At 40.6% G+C, this 20561-nt stretch overlaps 2 protein-coding genes across 3 annotated transcripts in view; both read right to left on the reverse strand.

The window, feature by feature from the left end:
• LOC127659612 (hepatocyte cell adhesion molecule-like) overlaps positions 1-20561 on the reverse strand; it is a 93893-nt gene that overhangs the window by 24576 nt on the left and 48756 nt on the right. The gene's annotated exons all lie outside the window — the stretch shown is intronic.
• Positions 531-13690, reverse strand: LOC127659602 (T-cell surface antigen CD2-like). The gene is made up of 7 exons (XM_052149491.1): positions 13494-13690; positions 13031-13369; positions 11584-11817; positions 11433-11504; positions 5393-5500; positions 5181-5261; positions 531-1119 (listed from the first exon to the last, which is right to left on the reverse strand). The coding sequence occupies exons 1-7, from the start codon at positions 13651-13653 to the stop codon at positions 1043-1045; spliced, it is 1071 nt and encodes a 356-aa protein (XP_052005451.1). The 5' UTR covers positions 13654-13690; the 3' UTR covers positions 531-1042.

A 20561-nucleotide genomic window follows, 5' to 3' on the forward strand; every position in this document is an offset into this window, starting at 1 on the left:
TTTTTCAGCTTATTAAGCATAATCAGTGTAAGAATGTGCATGTAAACACGCTCACTTTTTTATTTTTGGTTGAGCTATCCTTTTAATACAACAATGGGTGTTGGTTGTTTTTAATGCCTAATTTATTTAAAAAAATATATAAATGTTACTTTATTGTTCTACATGCTGTTTACTAAAATGTTTGTAACGGTTGTTTAAATGTATTTATTACATGTATTTATATTCGTCCAAAATAAAGGAGCTACCATGTTTACACATTTTTTATGGTATGGTTTATTTTACAATATTTTTGAAGGATAAAACAATCTGAAAATATTCAAATTAACCCAGCATTTCTGTAAAAATGAACCAGCATTTGGGTTGAATAAATGACCGAACTTGCTGGGTTAGTTAAGCCCGACGTGTGTTCTGTCCCATATTTGAACAGAGGCTGGGTTAAAATCAACCTAATTTGGGTTAAAATAGCATTTTTTTAGAGTTTGTCTCTGCCAATACTCAAGTTCACCACACAAGGTCACAATCTACCCAGTTAAGAATATGTTACCATTTTAATATACATAAAAATACTACACAGACAATACTTTATTATTTACTTTATATCAGGAAAGCTAACAGATCTAATGTTACCAGATCTCTTTTAATTATTATTAAGGAATAATGAACAGGTGCTCCACTTCAGCCAAGGAGAGTCAAAACAAACACAGCACTCAAAGAAAATATTAATAAACTAAAAAACAACAACAACAAAACAATAACAACAACTAACCATCACTAAACAATTTTCATGAACAGCAGAAAAAATGTAAATACAAATACACTGAATACATCAAAATTGTGTATTTTATGCCTCTGTATAATCAAATTTTATATTAGCAGTCAGAAATATTTAATGGAGTTATTTGGAGTTAAACCAGAGTAAACAATACTGCTCCTGGAGATCTACCTTACTGTCCACTCTCTTCAGTCTAGAGGTTTTCTTTTTAAATGTTTCTTCACTCATCCATGTATCTTCATCACTTTTCTAGTAGGGATGAACATCATACTAAACCTCTTCCATCATCTTCATCTTTGTCTGATGATTTATTGTAGCATATTCTACATCTCCAGTCGGAGTCAACTCTACAGACAGTACAAACAGATAATGAACAAATGGTAAACAATGGGATGAGATAAATGATGATGAATGTGTTGCGTTTACATACACATATTAATGGACACATAGAGGATTTCATCTGAGGGTATGTACAGGAATCTGACTGAGTGTACCTTTGAGGCCCTGGTATACTTCATATGAAATCGAAGAACGAATGGGTGACGTAATTTAGTACAAAATCTAGCCAATTAATTTAGTTGGTTCGTAACAGCTAGCCTGGGGAAACTTCTAACCGGCTACTAAACACCTTCTTACTGCCATTGAAAACTACAAGACACCATCCCTCGACACTGTACGGAATCAACAACTGGCTGATGACCTGAATGTATTTTACTGTAGATTTGAAAAGCCCAGTCTCACACACCACACCTGCTCTTGACCTTCACTTCACACAAACATCAACACCTACTACAACCACCCTCCTGCTACCCAATCTGCACTTAAGATCTGTGAAGAGGATGTGTGCCGGGTCTTCTGGAAACAAAAGACAAGGAAAGCACAGGACCCCAATGGTATTTCACCCACGTGTCTAAAATCCTGTGCTGACCAGCTGGTCCCCATCTTCACACAGATCTTCAACAGATCACTGGAGCAGTGTGAAGTTCCCTGCTGCTTCAAATGCTCCACTATCATCCCTGTCCCAAAGAAACCCATTATCACAGCACTTAATGACTACAGACCTGTCGCTCTGACATCTGTGGTCATGAAGTCATTGAGAGAATGGTGTTGGCCCACTATTATTATCTCTGTTGATAAATTATATCTCTCTGACAAATTCCTTGTATGTGTAAGCATACTTGGCAATAAAGCTCTTTCTGTTTCTTATTCTGATTTATCCACATCTTCAGTAGATATGACCCGGAGCTACACTTACCAGATTCAAGATCAATAAACATTAGTGAGCTGATGCAAATTTATCTATATGTATACAGACATTTTCCAAGACAATGTCGTGTGATTTTTGTTTGTTTAATTAGTCTACAAAAGGAATAAAATCTACTGAAATACTCTGAAGTGCCATTTCATTCATGTGCTATCTGCAGAGAAAGTCATTCACACATCTGTCTAAAGTAAGATATCATCATTATTGTTTTGTCAGTATTCTGCAAAACAAACACTCTTTTCTACACCCACCTTTGCATTTGTATCAGTGTCATCATAAATCAGTGCATATTATGGCTGCATATAGTGTATTAGCTCAACAGCATCATGAATTCATAATGTAAACAAGACAAACTGTGCATTTTCTTCTGAATATATATTACTTTAAATTATCAAAGAGTGGTAAAAACAGCTTCTTTTACTGACCTCATGAGAATTCTACTCATAGCATAAAGTCATTTATAACACATTTTAATGTCACATTAGTTAAGATTTTGCTGAGTGTCCTCATATTTACATGCTCCTCTAAACGCCCACCACAGCGGTGTGACGGGTCTCTGAATGTTCGCAAACAGTATATCTTTGCTCGGCTGTTTACAATAATGAAGAAGAACTTCTCCGGAAGTATAATGGGGCTTTGGTTGCAGTTCTGGTGACTTTGAGAGAAGCATTTTTTAATTAATAATATTTTATTGAGTTGCAAATTGATTCAAACCCTTTTCCAAGCCTGTTTAGCCAATTCACTGAAAAGAGACTTAAAGGAATGATTCATTCATGAATCGGTTATCACTCTTATTTTTATTAAACAGCTGCAGGTGCCAGTGAATATAACCAACTGCCATTGGTGCATAATTGAGAATATTTAATGATGTAAATATTTCTTACAAACTGTTCGGAAGATCAGTAAGAGTACGATTATTGTTCTTACATTGCTTTTTTAACCATGTATTATGTTATTTACTTTCCAAAGCCAAATGTACTAGTTCCCCTTCTGTCACTCACTCGACGTTGTGTCGAATAAAGTGACACAAGGGGTCTTCCTGGGATGCCAAACATACCTCTGAACCTGAGAAAAGGCCAATGTCAAGTTGGCAGACAGAATTTGCATGCCCCGCCCTGGACATACGAAGGGAAGGGGGGAAGCGAGTGCCAGTCAGAATTTTTCTTCGGAGCCGAATGGTTGTGCAACAGTAAAGCTGAGTTCACCACTGTTTCAATCACCTCTGTTGGCAAGAAGCACTGCTGTTGGATCTACGGGTGCGTTTCCAACTGGCGTTTTCTCTCTCTGCACGCTGTGCAGTCAACGCCGCTGGGTGCTTCGACAGCACTTTCATTGCCTGAAAGAGTGTTTCTCCTCCTAAAAAGATTTGATTTCCTCTAAAAGAGCTCCCACTCATAAAAGAGCAATACACAGCAGGCTTTGAATGTCCTTTTCAGGACACGTCTTTTTAAAGATGTTTTTCTGTCTCTGTGTAGTTCCTGGATGCGGTTGATTTCACTCCACTTCTGACGGTCATAAAAGCTGCCTCGCGTGCCTGGGCTGCGATAACACGCAGGCAGCGTTTTATGAATGGTTCATGTTCTCAGTGCGAGAGCATAGCCATGGCAACATTAGGGTCATGGCTTTCTTTCCTCATGGGAAAAAGCCACTTCAGCACAAACCGCGTCATTCCTTCTTCCCACGGGATTGAGGACGACCCGGCTGGCGATGAAGGCGATTTGGGGATGACGACAGGCTCGATTTTGCCAGGTAAATTCCCACGAACCACCCACCCCTCAGCACGCTTGCTTGCTTCCGTCCGAGCTCAGGATGAGTGCGGCTCGCCTCGCGGCCAGCCTGTTTTCTCCCTTGAGCACCTGGAATTGGATGATGACATCGTCGCTGCATCGTAGAGTGTCACAGCGGCGTCTGATGCTGATGACTCATCTGGGCTGCCACCTTTGGGTCTGCTGCCGCGCAGATGTCCGCTATGCTTTCCTGGGCTGCCATGAGCACGAGGCTGGACTGGAAACCTCCACCCCCCCTCACGGATACTCGATCGAATCCTCGGGTCAGGGCACCGCTCATAGCTCCCCGGACGCAGTTCCCTCGCCTCCGGCCCTGCAACTGCTCAGCCCCATCAGGCCAGCACTGACGAGTTCCAAAGACACCTCTCTAGGACCTCTTCCTCAGTCTCTAACCCACTCCCTGCCGGGTGCATGGAGGGAGGTAAGTGCTTTCAGTCTTTTCTCAGCACGCAAGCCGCGGGACGCTCTTCTGCCACCCGACATGCTATTACCTGCTCCCCCATGCCACGAAGCCCCGCTTGGTACGTCAAAAGCGATCGTCCCTTTAGTGCCTCTCAAGCGGAGTTTGGATGCATGGCTGAAAGAATAGGACTGGGAAAGACCGCCTTCCCGGATGCATTTTATAGCATTAAGATAGCCCCAGCCGATTCATGTCCTAGGTGAGAGACATAGTGAGAGAGAAGGCCGTGGCTGCCGGGCTTGTTCCCATGCTAGTCATGTAGCACCAGTTCCCTCCCTCAGGGGTGCGGGAACCTAAGGTCTGTATGTGACATCTCTTTGGGGGCATTGGGGAGGGCTACGTGCAGCCGACACAGTTGCCTCTAGCACGCAGTAGCCTGCATTCACCTGTCTCGACAGTTCACATAATGGTCAGTGCGTAGCGTTTTTATATGGGACCCCTTGTGTCGCTTCATTCGACACAACGTCGAGTGAGTGACAGAAGGGGAACATCATGGATACTGTTGTAACGTCCTTTCCCCGAGGGAGGGAACGAGACTTTCTGTCCCTCCTGCCACAGCACTAGACCTACCACTGTAAATGGCTGTACCTTATTTTCGGCTCCTCAGTGCAAAATCCTGACTGGCACTCACTGCCCCGCTTCCCTTTATACCCGTATGTCCGGGGCATGCAAATTCTGTCTGCCAACTTCACATTGGCCTTTTCTCAGGTTCAGAGGTACGTTTGCCGTCCCAGGAAGACCCCTTGTGTCACTTCATTTGACACAACATCTCGTTCCCTTCCTCTGGGAACGGAGGTTACAACAGTAACCGTGACGTTAGTTTTTGTTGTATTGATGCTTGCTGAAAGAGAACAAACCTTTGAGCTTCATTCAGTTTTCTAAATATCACTTTCTCACCTGATCTCTTGTGTTCATCCTTTCTTTTGAGTTTCTTATGAGTGATGTGAGCGTACACAAGTTCTGTATCATCACCAACCTCTGCAAATGAGAACACGTTATATTTAGCATCTGTTGTTTTTGAAAGACCAATTATCTGTCATTTGTTAAATTGCATTTGTACCGCAACTGTTAATATATTGACTGCAGATTAATGAACTCAATGAACTGACCTGCAGTCGGTTTAAACTGTTTTCTCTTCTTATAAATGTGATATACTGTGATGACCAGCAGAATAAGGATTACAGTACCAGATCCCAGAGCTACAACAACTGATACAACTATAGAAAAAAGCACACAAGAGCTTTTATGTTAAACAAGCAGAAAAAGGTTAACAATGTGTATGTACACAGGAGCGGCTGTGGCTCAGGTGGTAGAGCGGGTCGGCCACTAATCGCAGGGTTGGTGGTTCGATTCCCGGCCCATGTGACTCCACATGCCGAAGTGTCCTTAGGCAAGACACTGAACCCCAAGTTGCTCCCAATGGCAGGCTAGCACCTTGTATGCAGCTATGCCCCCATTGGTGTATGAATGTATGAATGTGTGAATGTGTGTATGAGATGCATTGTAAAGCACTTTGAATACCGTTAAGGTTAAAAAGGCGCTATATACTTCCGGTGACGCCATGACTGAATAGATATTGGAAAACGTGGTCTCCGTGAATTTATTGTTAAACCAACTAAAATATCAAATTTAACTCGGCAAATAAAATACATCTTACATCCTGAAGATGAGTTCGTCTAGCAGACATGCCAAATCTGGGGCAAAACACGATAATTTGAGAGAGAGAGACGAAAGGAAAAAATCTCCGAGCCCTATCCAGACACGGGCTAACTCCGACTCCTCCGTAACCATGGCGGAGTTAGTTGGTGAACTTAAACAACTGCGAAAGGAAAACCAACAGGGGCACATCGGCACGAAGGAGTCGCTAACGAGATTAGAGACATCGGTCGAAGAATTGAAAGGTCAGATAACAAAGTTGGAAACGCGCATCATAGAGGCCGAAGAACGTATTAGCAACAGCGAGGATTCCGTGATGCGTCACGGGAGGGCGATTCGATACGTGCTGCAACGAGAGGTGGAACTATCTGCAAGGTGCGATGATCTGCAAAACAGGTTGAGACGAAATAACTTAAGAATCTACCAAGTGCCTGAACACAGCGAGGATGGGAAGAATCCAATTGAGTTCGTGAAAGAATTACTCACTTTAACTCTAAGCTCTCTTTCCAATGGCGACATAAAAATTGAAAGGGCTCACAGAGCACTGGCTCCTAAGCCAAAAGAAACGGAACCACCCAGATCAATAGTAGTAAAATTCACGGATTTCCCGGTAAAAGAAGCGATTCTGCGTCAGGCCTGGGTACAAAAACAAGTCATGTATAATAACAGATGAATTTATTTTGATAATGACTACTCTCCGGATCTGCAGAGAAAAAGAGCTCAGGTGCGTGACATGATTAGACAACTTAAGAAGAAGGATATTACTGCACGGAGCTTCTATCCTGCACGACCACCGGTGACAAAACATTCTCTACATTGGCGGATGCTCTGCCAACACTACAAGAGCTCGGTATCAAGACGCAAATGGGGGAACGTGACGCACTGGAGATGGAGCTGTCAAAAACCCTGTGGCAGACGCGGAGAGGAGGCCATCGCAGGATTAGTCAAGCAACGATGTCAGATGCGGATGTTAAAGCTTTCTTCTCAGAGCAGATCATTTAGTTTTGTTTCCATGAACATATACAAGCAAGATTTTTTTTTTTCTTTCCCTTCATCGTGACTAGTGAACATGAGGTGAGAACTATAAGTTGTTAACGGGAGGGCTATATCAGAGTCCGTATGGGGATAGGCATTTATGCCGTGGCCACATTAGGACTGGTTAATTTTGTTGGTTTTTTTCAATAAATGCGGAAGTAATAAGACTTATTGAGTGGATGACACTCGCCCTTTGGGCTGCGACCCCCGCAAGGGAACCATTTAAATGCCGTGGTCGCAAACACGCAAGGTGTACTTTTTCCCCCAGAGAGATCGAGTCACAACTCTCTGCCCACATTCAAATGGGAACTGGTTGCCGTTTTTATTTTTATTTGGAAGAATCCACTTTGTGTCAAGTACAAACAGTTGGATGTGGCGAAGTTCAAAATGATGTTCAAGTTCATTGTTCTTTCTTCCTTGACAGCGGTGATGCTTTATGTGTACATTTTAATAGACTAATTGATTGATTTTTTGGTTTATGACCAGCCCAAAGTGGCAATATGCAAAATAGGCATAACATTTATTAATAACTATGGCAAGTTTAACATGTGTTAGTTACAACGTGAAGGGGATAGGTAGCCCAGTAAAGAGGAAAAAAAATCTAAATCAGTTCAAGACATTAAAATGTGGTATTGCCATGTTACAAGAGACTCATCTCTCAGACTTAGAACATTTAAAGTTGAAAAGAGAATGGGTGGATCAGGTTTTCAGTGCATCCTATGGTAAAGGGAGAAAAAGGGGGGTTGCCATTCTTATTAGTAAAGCTGTCTATTTTACAGATGAAAAGACTATTAAGGATAAAGATGGCAGATATATCATGGTTGTGGGAACAATTGGGGGTATTCAAATAACTTTTTTGAATCTATATGCTCCAAATGAAGACTGTCCATATTTTTTTAGGAAAATTTCCTCACTTGTGGCTGATGAAGCAGAGGGTATTGTAGTGATAGGTGGAGATTTCAATTGTGTCTTGAACCCATTTATGGACAGGCTGCCAGCAGAAAAGAGACCCCAATCACGCAAAACAAATACAGCACTGGGGATGATGAATGAGTTGGGGCTGGTCGACACTTGGAGATATCTCCACCCAAAAGAAAAAGACTTTACATTTATGTCACAAATATATGGGAGCTATTCTTTTTCTGCATTTCAAAAACTGAGCTTCATAGTACAGCAGTTTAAATATTGGAGATTAAATATCTCAATATTGAATGAGGCAGCAAATAAAGAGGAAATACAGAGGGAATGGGCTGATTACATTCAAATAAACGATAATGGATCTGTATCACCCTCTGTGCTATGGGATGCAGCCAAAGCAGTAATAAGGGGAAAGATTATTGCACTTACATCCAAAATAAAAAAGCAAAGGGAACATAAGCGATCGGAATTGGAGAAAGGAATAAGAAGGTTGGAATGTGAACATAAAAACTCTGGAAATAAAAAATCACTAGAGCTATTGAAGCTAAATGGGCTTTCATGGATACAAACATTTTACCATAATCCTAAATCAAAAGTTAGGGTGAACGCCTGTTGTTCAGAGTTTTTTGGTCTTGGGAGGGGAGCAAGACAGGGAGATGCTATGTCCCCTGTTTTGTTTGCACTTAGCATTGAACCCTTGGCCGAGAGCATAAGATGTAATCAGTATATACAAGGAATAACTGATGAGGGGGGAAACGATCACAAGATTGCCTTATATGCAGATGACATTCTTTTGTTTATTGAAAATCCAACAGCGTCAATACCAGCTCTCCTTGATTGCCTTGACATATATGAATCCATTTCTGGATACAAAATCAATTCAACCAAATCAGAAGCACTTATGATCACTGGAGTCTGGCCCGTAGAACTAAACAATAGAACATCTTTAAGATGGTCTAAACAGGGATTCAAATATTTAGGAGTTACCATTACACCTAGACATTCACAGTTGTATCAGGCAAATTATAATAAGCTAATTAATACCATTAAAAAGGATCTATTAAGATGGGAAGTGTTGCCACTTTCACTGTTTGGTAGGATTGAGACAATAAGAATGAATATTTTGCCTAGATTGCTTTTATTATTTCAATCCCTCCCAGTATGAATTCCTGCAACTACATTTAATATGCTAGAAAAACTCAAAATATTAAAGTTCATATGGCAGAATAAACGACCCAGAATAAAATGAAAAACATTGACTTTAGGAAAAGACAGAGGAGGGCTGCGTCTCCCTAATTTAAGATGTTATTATTGGGCTGCCCAGCTAGCATCGATAGTGGCATGGATTAATAATGATGTTGAAATAGGATGGGTTAACATAGAACAGAGCTCTGTACCAAATGCCCCTTTATCAATACTAGCTTTTATGACACCTCAATCTCAGAAGATGAAAATAACACATATATGGGTTAAGCAAACTCTGAGAGTATGGACAACAGTTCAGAAAAAACTGAAAGGAGTGGCAACCCTACCAAGGGCTATGTCCATAGCAGATAACTCTGAGTTTCTACCCTCCCGGTGGGATGCTATTTTTAAAAGATGGACGGAGAAGGGTCTTACCATGATTGATCAGCTTTTTGACGGAAATACATTGCGCTCTTTCTCTGATCTTAAAGAAAAATTTATGTTATCATCAAATGATTTTTTTTAGATACCTACAAATAAGAAACTATATCACAAATCATAAGGAAAGGGAAATAATTAAAAAAGCCTGGCAAGTACCTGGATGGGAGACCTCCTGGGGAAAACCAAGGTTGCTGCTGGAAGTGGTAATAGGGAGGCCAGCAGGGGGTGCTCACCCTATGGTCTGTGTGGGTCCTAATGCCCCAGTATAGTGACGGGGACACTTTTACAGTATAGACTGTAAAAAAGGCACTGTCCTTTGGATGAGATGTTAAACCGAGGTCCTGACTCTCTGTCAAGGCAATCAAGGAGAGCTGGTATTGACGCTGTTGGATTTTCAATAAACAAAAGAATGTCATCTGCATATAAGGCAATCTTGTGATCGTTTCCCCCCTCATCAGTTATTCCTTGTATATACTGATTACATCTTATGATCTCGGCCAAGGGTTCAATGCTAAGTGCAAACAAAACAGGGGACATAGCATCTCCCTGTCTTGCTCCCCTCCCAAGATCAAAAAGACTCTCTCGGTCATTAAAAATCCCAGGACACTTCTTGTAAAGAGTAGGGGTGTAACCCCGGTGTCCTGGCCAAATACCCCCCATTGGCCCCTATCTACCATGGCATTGTATTAATCTCCATCCCTGAATTGGCTACATCACTCTACTCTCTCCTCTCCACCAATAGCTGGTGTGTGGTGGGCGTTCTGGCGCACTATGGCTGCCGTCGCATCATCCAGGTGGATGCTGCACACTGGTGGTGGTTGAGGAGATTCCCCCTATACTATGTAAAGCGCTATGAGTGCCTAGAAAAGTGCTATATAAATGCAAGGAATTATTATTACATAAAAAACACATGTCGCACATATACAGCAGACTACTGCTTCATTCAACAGATAATACGTTCCATATTAAAACAAAGTGGGAGTTTGAAATGAATGATCATATAGAGGATGAGACTTGGGTAAACATATGCACAGGATGTCATAAGGGCATCCACAGTCATAACTGGAAAGAGTTTGACTGGAAAACGAAAATCAGGTTTTTTAGAACACCACAGGTGATATCAAAATTTGTGGATAATCCAGAAGCAGAGAAATGTTGGAGGGAGTGTGGGAAAGTAGGAGACCACACACACATATTTTGGGAATGTCCAAAATTAGTTACATTTTGGCAAGGGGTTAAGGATGAGATTATGAAAATTATGCATCTAGATCTGCCTTTTACTCCCTTGTATTTTTTGCTTGAAGGAATACCCCAGGATTTTTGTAGTCAAAACCAGAGATATATTCTGCATGTCCTCCTACTATGTGCACGAAAAACCATTACAAGTAATTGGATGAAGGCACACCCACCAAAAATGAGTCAATGGAGAGAAAAACTTATATCTATTTATAGAATGGAACATATGACTGCCCAACTCCATCTGAAACTGGACACTTTCATACAAAGGTGGACACCTATTAGTATATACATTGAGGCACTGAAGGTGAACTGACTGGTGTGAAACTTTTAATTATTCCATGTTGTTAAAAAAAAGGGGTTATATATATTTATTTTAATCTCTCTCTTTTTATTTTACTATAGTGTTTTATGTATTTTTTGTATTTTCTTTTTCATTTTATTTAGGCCACCGTGGTTGTCAAGGAATGTTTAGTTTGTTGTTGTAATTTGTTAAAATGTATAAAAATAAAGTAAAAAAAAAAAAAAAAAAGGCGCCATTATAAGTGCAGACCATTTACCATTTATGTCTGAAATGTCAGTATTTAGTTTTTTAGCAAAACACTCTCATATCCTTGGAGAAAATGTTTCAGACCAAGGAGTCTTTCACACATAGAGTATGATCTGTTAAAGCTGTACCATGTCCTGATGTCTGTGTGCTGTCGTTCACTGTAGAGGTCAGATGTGAGGTCACAGTTGCAGTAGTTGTTCCTGTAATAACACATTGTAGAATATTTTTTTCTGATGGTGTTTTAACAAATCAGTAGACATTCAAAGATTATAATCTCACCAGCACATCGGTTTACTCTAGTGGTATACTGTCCATGACTGATGTGGTTCTTCACAGTGCAGGTGATGCTTCCAGAAATTTCCTCATCCAGATGAATGGTGTTATTTCCATCCTCCAGTTCTTGTCCATTCAGAGTCCAGTTGAAGATGAGCTGATCCCCCTCAGAGGAGCAGGACACCCGCTTCTCCCCACTGGACGAGCAATTGATTGACACTTCCACTGAGCCAATAGGAGCTGGAGGGAGGGACACAGTACAGTCCAAGAACAGTGTTGAGGAGTAAATACCTAACATTAGCAACCACTAACTTAACTTTGTTTTTCAGTAGCGTGACAGTAGTGGAGCCTTTTTTCACAACAATAAAGCTTATCCAGTAACCAGCTACGTTTCCCAATGAGCATCTGTGCAACACGACTAAATGTGACATCACGCATAAAGCGTTTTTCTTACGAGGTAAATGAGGAGAGTTAACTTTTAGTTAATGTTTTCAGTTAACGGTTAATCCTCAAGGGCAGGGCCATTTCTGAGCATATGGTGGCCCTAAGTGTAGACCTACACCATGGAAGATACATCACAGGAGGTTAACAGGGAAACCGAAAACCTGTGGAGCACTTACCCTGGTACAGGGCATGTAGCGCAAGTACAGGGTCTGGCCATGCATTCCTCTGCAGAATTCGTGAGCAAGAGGGCTAGGAGGAAGAACATCCAGGGTTCGGCATCCACAATCCAGTGGGCAAGCCTCTGTTTGGAGACAGTGTTCTCTTTCCGCTGTCCACCAATGCAGACAAAGAGCTGCTCAGAACTTCTAAAGCTCTGCGTGCGATCCAAATAGATGCGCAAAGCACACACGTTCGTTCGGATGGTTAGTGTCAATGGTTGTGTTTTACGTTTCATTAAGGTCTTCTACGTATGTTCTAATAATTAGTTAAATGCTGCTGTTCATTATGAGATTTTGACTCAGTTAATTAAATATGGGTGTACAGTTTTGATGATGTCATGCTCACTGAGTTCATTTGAAAATGCTCGTTGTATTTTGTGCAATAACATTTTGCCTCTGAATCAATGAACTATTTTTAAAGGATTGTTCTATGTATATTTGAAATATTGCTTCATAAATATAACTTCAGTGTAGATTATAGCAGCCACATACTTTTTCAATAGTGGTTCAGTAGTTTAACTACTTTTAATGACAAGTTGCTCAACAAGCTTCCGTTTAACACTGACAAACCTCAAACAGTCACTCACACACACCGAAATGTAACAAGTTGTAACTAGTAGTTGTTACTTAAATAAAACCATTTAGATGCTTCCACATCAAGGAAATATTTACAGTTAACACGGAATCCTGGATTAGCAAATGTTTGATGTACCAAATTAAAATATGTGATCAGCCAAGAGAGCTGAAAGTGGCATGATTTATTTATCTATATTAAGAAATTGTTACTTTACCTTCAACAATCACTTGAAGATTGTTTGTGTGTGTGTGTGTGCCATCAGAGTTATAAATCTCTAATCTGTATGTCCCTGAATCTGATCTGATCACACTGTTTAAAATCAGAGTCCCATTATTAAAGATGAACTCAGATCTGTTTCTAATGGATTCATATTCCTTAAATTCCATTATCTTGTTATTCTTTACTCTAAAAATAGCATCTGCCGTACTGTCCGTCCCCTTTTTAAAACGCAGCTCAACATTACGAGCGTCCATCACCATCTGCAGATAGAGTTTGTGTCCCAGAGATGTGTAACAGGGATCTGTCTGATTAAACCTGCAGAACATCTCCACACCTGAACAACACAAACACAAACACAAACACAAACACACTCTCAAATCGACCAACAGAAACTCAAAAACCTTTCGTTTTAAAACACATGGCATCCTAACATGAGTTTGATCTGAAAGTGGACTCACATGTATGAGTTGGTATCAGCAGCAGCAGCAGTCCAAAGATGAACAGCATTTCTCTGACGTCCAGTTTCCAGAAGAGTCCAATCCCAGCAGAAGAGTGTGAATGCTGCTTCAGATTGTGAAATGAGTCTTTGGATCTTGAGGACTGAATCCTGGTTTCCATTTCCAGATATGATACTCACTCAGACAGAAGCACTGCTTTAACTCACCTAGCTTTGAATCATTTATAACACTGTTTCACAGTTTCAGTAAACAGGAAATGTGCTGATGATGACCAGTGTGAAATCTACAGGAAGCTGAAAACATCGGTTTAAAAAAAAGATGTTAAGTTAACCTTCAGCCTCCTTTTTTAAAGACAGCCATGATAAAACACACAAAAAATAAATGGTTGCATTTTTGTCATTGCTTTTTACTACCGATATAATTGTGGATATTTTTGAAAGACACTTGATAGTTTGTCATCTAAAAGTCTTTAATGACAGTCATGAAGAAAAATTGTTAGAAAAAATAACATTTATCAAGCAATTTATTTGCCTACAGTATTTTTATGAAAAATATATGGCACTGGTCTTATTACTGGCCTTACTTTTCCCAGTTTGATTATTGAATTCTCATCCTTTTAGATTAACTCTAAGAAGGGCCGCAGATGGCTGCTTCGGTGTGGAGCTCCGGTTGCTTGATTGGTTTGTCATGTTTTTTGTCACTCTTTCCTGATCAGTTTCACCAGAGATGAACTGCTGAGTATTCGGCAGAGCATACCTGATCATTTCTAAATTAGAAATTAGTGTTTGATTATTCTGATGTTTTATTAGACATCTTAGTTGGAGGCGCTCTACAAGCGATCCAAAAGAAGCACGTGATGGAAGAGAGCTGATGCTTGTGAAGCTTCATCAATGCAGCTTTAGGACCCCGCTGCCAAGTTGAGGAGTGGTGGTGGTGTAGTGGACTAAAGCACATAACTGGTAATCAGAAGGTTGCTGGTTCGATCCCCACAGTCACGACCATTGTGTCCTTGAGTAAGGCACTTAACTCCAGGTTGCTCCGGGGGGATTGTCCCTGTAATAAGTGCACTGTAAGTCACTTTAATCGGATAAAAGTGTCTGCCAAAAAAAAAAAAGGATTCATCTGGTGAATGACCACTCTCTCGCCAACAAAACGGACAAACTGCTTCTACTCACTTAAAGAAAATAGGACTTTTCTAACTTTGCTGCTCTGTGTTTCACACAAACCACAAGCATGTGTGCAGCGTTACAACAGCTGGCTGATCACATCACAGATATGGAGAAACAACACCCAGACTCACTTATTATTATTCTGTGAGATTTTAATAAAGCTGTCCTCACCCATGAACTGCCAAAATACAAACCACCCATCACATACCCCACCAGAGATATAAATATACTGGACCACTGTTACACCACTGTAAAGGATGCATATCGCTCTGTCCCTCGAGCAGCTTTGGGACTCTCTGATCACTGTCTGGTTCATCTACTCCTGACCTACAAATAGAAACTAAAATCAGCTAAACCTGTAGTAAGGACTGTAAAGAGATGGATAAATGAAGCAGAGATGAAACTACAAGCCTGCTTTGAATGCACTGATTGGAGTGTTTCAGACAGATTCAATGAATCACTGGAGCAGTGTGAAGTTCCCTGCTTCTTCAAATGCTCCACCATTATTCCGGCCCCAAAAAAACAAAAATCACAGGAATTAATGACTACAGACCTGTCGCTCTCACATCTGTGGTCATGAAGTCATTTAAGAGACTGGTTTTGGCCTACCTGAAGAACATCACTGGATGCCTGCTGGACCCCATTCAGTTTGCTAACTGAGCAAACAGGTCTGTTGATGATACTGTCAATATGGGACTGCATTATATCCTGCAACACATCGACAGACCTGGGACTTATGCAAGGATCCTAATTGTGGACTTCTGTTCAGCCTTCAATACCATCAAGCCTGATCTTCTCTCAACCAAACTGACTCAGCTCTCTGTGCCCACCCCAATCTGTCGATGGATCACCAGCTTTCAGACAGAGAGTCAACTAATGGCTGATGAACTGAATGTGTTTTACTGCAGGTTTGAAAAGCCAAGTCTCACACCCCTCTTCCCGCTCTGATTTTCACTTCACACACAAACTAACTCCTCCTTGAATCCCCCTCCTGCCCCCTCCTCAATCTGCAGTTATGATCTGTGAGGAGGATGTGTGCCCGGTCTTTCGGAAACAAAAGACTAGGAAAGCTTCAGGCCCAGACGGTGTTTCTCCTGCCTATCTGAAAGTCTGCACTGACCAACTGGCCCCCGTCTTCATACAGATCTTCAATGGATCACTGGAGCAGTGTGAAGTTCCCTGCTGCTTCAAATGCTCCACCATTATTCCGGTCCCCAAAAAAATCTAAATCATAGGAATTAATGGCTACAGACCTGTCGCTTTCACATCTGTGGTAATGAAGTCATTTTAGAGACTGGTTTTCGCCTACCTGAAGGACATCACTGGATGCCTGCTGGACCCCATTCAGTTTGCTAACTGAGCAAACAGGTCTGTTGATGATACTGTCAATATGGGACTGCATTATATCCTGCAACACATCAACAGACCTGTGACTTATGCAAGGATCCTAATTGTGGACTTCAGTTCAGCCTTCAATACCAACAAGCCTGATCTTCTCTCAACCAAACTGAACCAGCTCTCCATGCCCACCCCAATCTGTCAATGGATCACCAGCTTACTGACAGAGAGGCAGCAGCTTGTGAGACTGGAGAAACTCACATTCAGGACCCTCGCTTTTAGCAGTGGTGCTCCTCAGGGATGCGTTGTCTCTCCACTGCTCGTCTCCCTGTACGCGAATGACTGCACTGCAAAAGACCCCGCTCTCAAGCTCCTGAAGTCTGCAGACGACACCACGGTCATCTGCCTCATCTGCGACAAGTCTGCATACAGACGGGAGGTTGATCAGCTGGCCGTCTGGGACTGTAACAACAACCTTGATCTGAACATGCTAAAAACAATGGAGATGACAGTGGGATTCAGGAGAAATCCCGCATTATTATTATAATTCTCTTTTAGGACATGTTCATAAAAAATATGAAGCCCCATTCAAATTGGAGCATGTTTATATCTCGTTATTACATAATACAATTATGTACAATATATATTTTAGATCCTATATTAATCTGTATTCTCTGTAAATTAAAAATGACTCAGGAATGTACAGTATGATCTGCATGTTAGATGGAACTTCAAAAGAAATCAGAATATAAAATAATAATGAAAAATCTCAACAGGAATTATGCAAAATGTACAATATCACATGTTATGGGTCAGTAAAAAACACAACAAAAGTACAATTATTTTATTAAAAAGACTAATAATAATACTATAAAACTTGTAAAATAATATATAATATTATAATAATAATTAAATAATATAGTTTTTTCAAAGTAGTGAACATTCTGATAGTGGATAATATTATTTGTTATCGCTGATAAAAAAAACGCTAAACTACTTTCTAAATGTAATAATCCAGAGTTGAACTGGAGATGCAGATTAACAGTTTTTATAGGCAAAAATCTGGCCAATTTGTAAATGACAATGAAAAAATTTCATTTTAATAATTTGAACACTAAGTGGCTGACAGTTTTTTCAGTGGTTGAATTTTTATTGATTCCAAAAATAAAAGTTAACACAGATGACACATGACAACACGGAATCAACTTTTATCCATGTATGGATAAACCAACATGTGCTGACCATCACGCAGGTAAGTATTAACCAAAACTCAACACAGTACCAAAAAACATGGGCCAAGTCCCCATCCTCCAACTGGCATCACCAGCAAGTATCAGTGGTTGTTTTTTTAATGCTCTGCAAGTCTATTAAATACAAAGTGCAACCACGCTGAGCCAAAAGTCACACAAAGATCTAAACAAAGACATAAAAAGACACTTAAGAGCATCAACCACAGATCTTGTGGTGAAGAGGCGACACGACTCTAAACATTATGAGTCATATGGAAGTAACTTTATGTGCTAAATATATGTTTAAAACCGCAGAACACAGTTTAAACTGATAAAACATAATATAACTGTCACAGGTCTGTAATTCTACCGGTTCATGACCAACATTTGATTCCTTGACTGCAGAACTTGTCAATAGATTAAATTATATAAAGAATTAACCACCTAGACACTACTGAAACACTACATTTTCAGAGATGTTAACACATTTGTATGTGTTACACGTGATAGAAGACAATTCGTTTCAATTTTAGGAGAAAGGTTATTAATTTAGGGAATTTGGGGGCTATTTTCATCAACATCGAGGCACACAATGTTACTTTTCCACGCACTATAGTGCATCACCATCAGTGCATCAGTGTCTCTATGTTAATGAGACTCATTGCCTGATCCTATGAGAAGGCACTATCTCATGAATATTCATGACACCACGTATGCACTTAATGCCATTTTTAAGCCATGTTGTTCATAACAGTTGTCATTTGAGGGTGCAATTTTGCTGATGTTGTTTTTAACAACCGTTTGTGCTCGATTTTGATCTCAATAAAGCTAATTTGGTATATTTTGAGTGCAGGGTTTTGGAAAGAGGGGGCGTGGCTAATCCAAGGTTTTAACCCCTTCAGACCATGCATCCATTGGAATGGCCATGACATGTTTTTCTCTGTAAACCAATCAAAATGAAGAAATCCCCCCTAACTTAATCTGAGAGAGTTTCAGGAATAACGCAACACAGCCAAGACTCACCGACTAGACAAGAAGATTTAAAGTTGTAGAGCACAGCATTTTTTTAAAGATTAATGTCCATCCCAATGGACATCAGGTCTTAAGAGATGTCAGAAGGTACCTCATTATTTAGTATCAGTATGACAAAACCACCTGCCTAATATCATGTCCCCTTCATGCCACCAAAACAGCTCTGACCCGTTGAGGCATGGACTCCTCAAGACCTCTGAAGGTGTCCTGTTGTATCTGGCACAAAGACGTTAGCAGCAGATCCTTCAAGTCCAGTAAATTGCGAGATGGGGCCTCCATGGATCAAACTTGTTGGTCCAGCACCTATCATAGATGCTCAATTGTATTGAGATCTGGGGAATATGGAGACCAAGTGAACATCTTGAACTCTTCGTCATGTTCCTCAAGCCATTCCTGAAAAATGTTTGCAGTGTGGCGCATTATCCTGTTGAAAGAGGCCACTGATATAAGAGAATACCATTGCCTTCTTGTGCCTTGTTAGAAGGTTCCCAGTTAATTAACAGCATTATATCGTAGAGATAATGAGAGTGGACATTATAACTGAAATACACCAACAAAATCGAGAGCTGGTGCCTTATTCCCATGGTGCAACCTGCTCTCATGTGCCCTTTGGTGCACTTTGTAACCAGAGACCGCCCACCAGGATAATAACAATGACATCTGAGGTAGAGTTAAAGATTATTTTAATATTTATTTATTATTATCTAAGCCAGTGGCTGTGCCCTGGCATTCTTTTAAAATGAGGTGAGAACTCGAGTGCTAAAAAAGGGGGTTTCATGGCCCTTGAACACCTTAGCAACTGCATGGAAAGGCCTGACAGCAACCACCCACGTGGCAGTGAGTTTTGCACAACCACAGAAACTTTACAAATCATGTTCCCCTTCTACTGCCTTTGGCAGCCGCTACTACCATACAGTTGTGAAATGTCAGAGTTAGCACACTGAATTCAGCACATACCTGTATGTTGAGTACACTGAACCAAGTCAATTCACACTTGACTACATTTTCACCCACCTTGGACTTAAATACTTTTCTGTTTGATTCTTTCCATCCATTTCTCTTCAATCTTCTGCAAATGTGGCTAATATTATCTTTATGTAGTGGGTAGGGCTGCCTTTGAATGTGACTTTAGTTTTACTACTTATAAAGTATGATGTAATTGATAAGGAGAATGAAAATGCAACGTCGTATCTGTTTGCTCTTCTGAATTACGGCTCATACAGTGTTCTGCGTTTGAAACAAGCATTAATGTAAGCCTTCGTGGTTATTTGGCTATCATGGTTGCAGTCGATTGTAGCTTGTAAAGTGGTGTGGCACGGATGGTCAGCGATCCCTTATTACATCACAAAGGCATCATTTGCAATTCAGGGAGAGAGCGTGCATCCAACGTACCACCATTTGTGTTATTGTTAAGGCGTCCAGCCTAGCGCCGAGCAGGTGTACAACAAGATAAAGGGAAGGGCCGCTTTATCATTGCATTTGTTTGTTTGTTTGGTTTGTTTTGTATTATTAATTATATCTCAGATTATTATTATTTTATGTTTGTTTTTTTAGGATATTTTAGTTTTTAGGACAACCCAGTTTACAAGTGTGTTGTGGGGTTGGTTTTGTGCCCTTTGATCAGGATAGCTTGTGCGAGACCCTTGTTTGTATCTCTGGGTGTTATAGACTAGACGTGATATTACTTAGTTTCTTAATCACATGGGGGGTGCATAGTGACTCCTGGAGGTCACATTTAGACCACAAATACCAAACAAAACAAAAAAAATGTGGATTTTATTTTTATTTTTTATTAAACAATTACAATTTACAAACTCGAGTAGGGAACAAGACTTTGCATATCAAAACCTACTTTTGTAATTTAACACAAATCCTTCTCCATTCATATCAAAATAGTTATTGTCCACATACTCAAAAGGTTTAAATAACCCTAAATAACTCAATGCAACTGGCTTTCTTTTGGCGACGGCCAGTGTAAATGTCTCTGAGGGAAGGTAGAGCCATACCAATGACACGCTCTGCCAACCTTACCACCTGCCGCAGGTCCTTCCTATTCTCCTCTGTGCAGCTGGTGAACCACACTGTGCAGCAGTAGGTTAGGAGGCTCTCTATAGCTGCTCGATAGAAGTTGGTCAGCAGGTTATGATGGAGGTGAATGTGTTTTAACTTCCTAAAGAAGTAAAGCCTCTGTTGGGCCTTCCTCACCTGATGAGAGATGTGTGTGGTCCAGGTGAGGTCAGCCAAGATGTGCACACCAAGGAGCTTAAAGCTCTTTACCCTCTCCACCTGCTCCCCATGTA

The sequence above is a fragment of the Xyrauchen texanus genome, chromosome 19, assembly GCF_025860055.1.
Source record: "Xyrauchen texanus isolate HMW12.3.18 chromosome 19, RBS_HiC_50CHRs, whole genome shotgun sequence".
Taxonomy (NCBI): domain Eukaryota; kingdom Metazoa; phylum Chordata; class Actinopteri; order Cypriniformes; family Catostomidae; genus Xyrauchen; species Xyrauchen texanus.

Excerpts from the sequence above, each read along its gene's own strand:
- LOC127659602 (XM_052149491.1), bottom strand. The coding sequence starts at position 13,653 with ATGGAAACCAGGATTCAGTCCTCAAGATCCAAAGACTCATTTCACAAT. Across the intron at positions 11,505-11,583 it reads TAGAGTAAACCGATGTGCTG|GAACAACTACTGCAACTGTG; the intron begins GTGAGATTATAA and ends GTGTTATTACAG. Across the intron at positions 1,120-5,180 it reads GGATGAACACAAGAGATCAG|AGTTGACTCCGACTGGAGAT; the intron begins GTGAGAAAGTGA and ends TACTGTCTGTAG.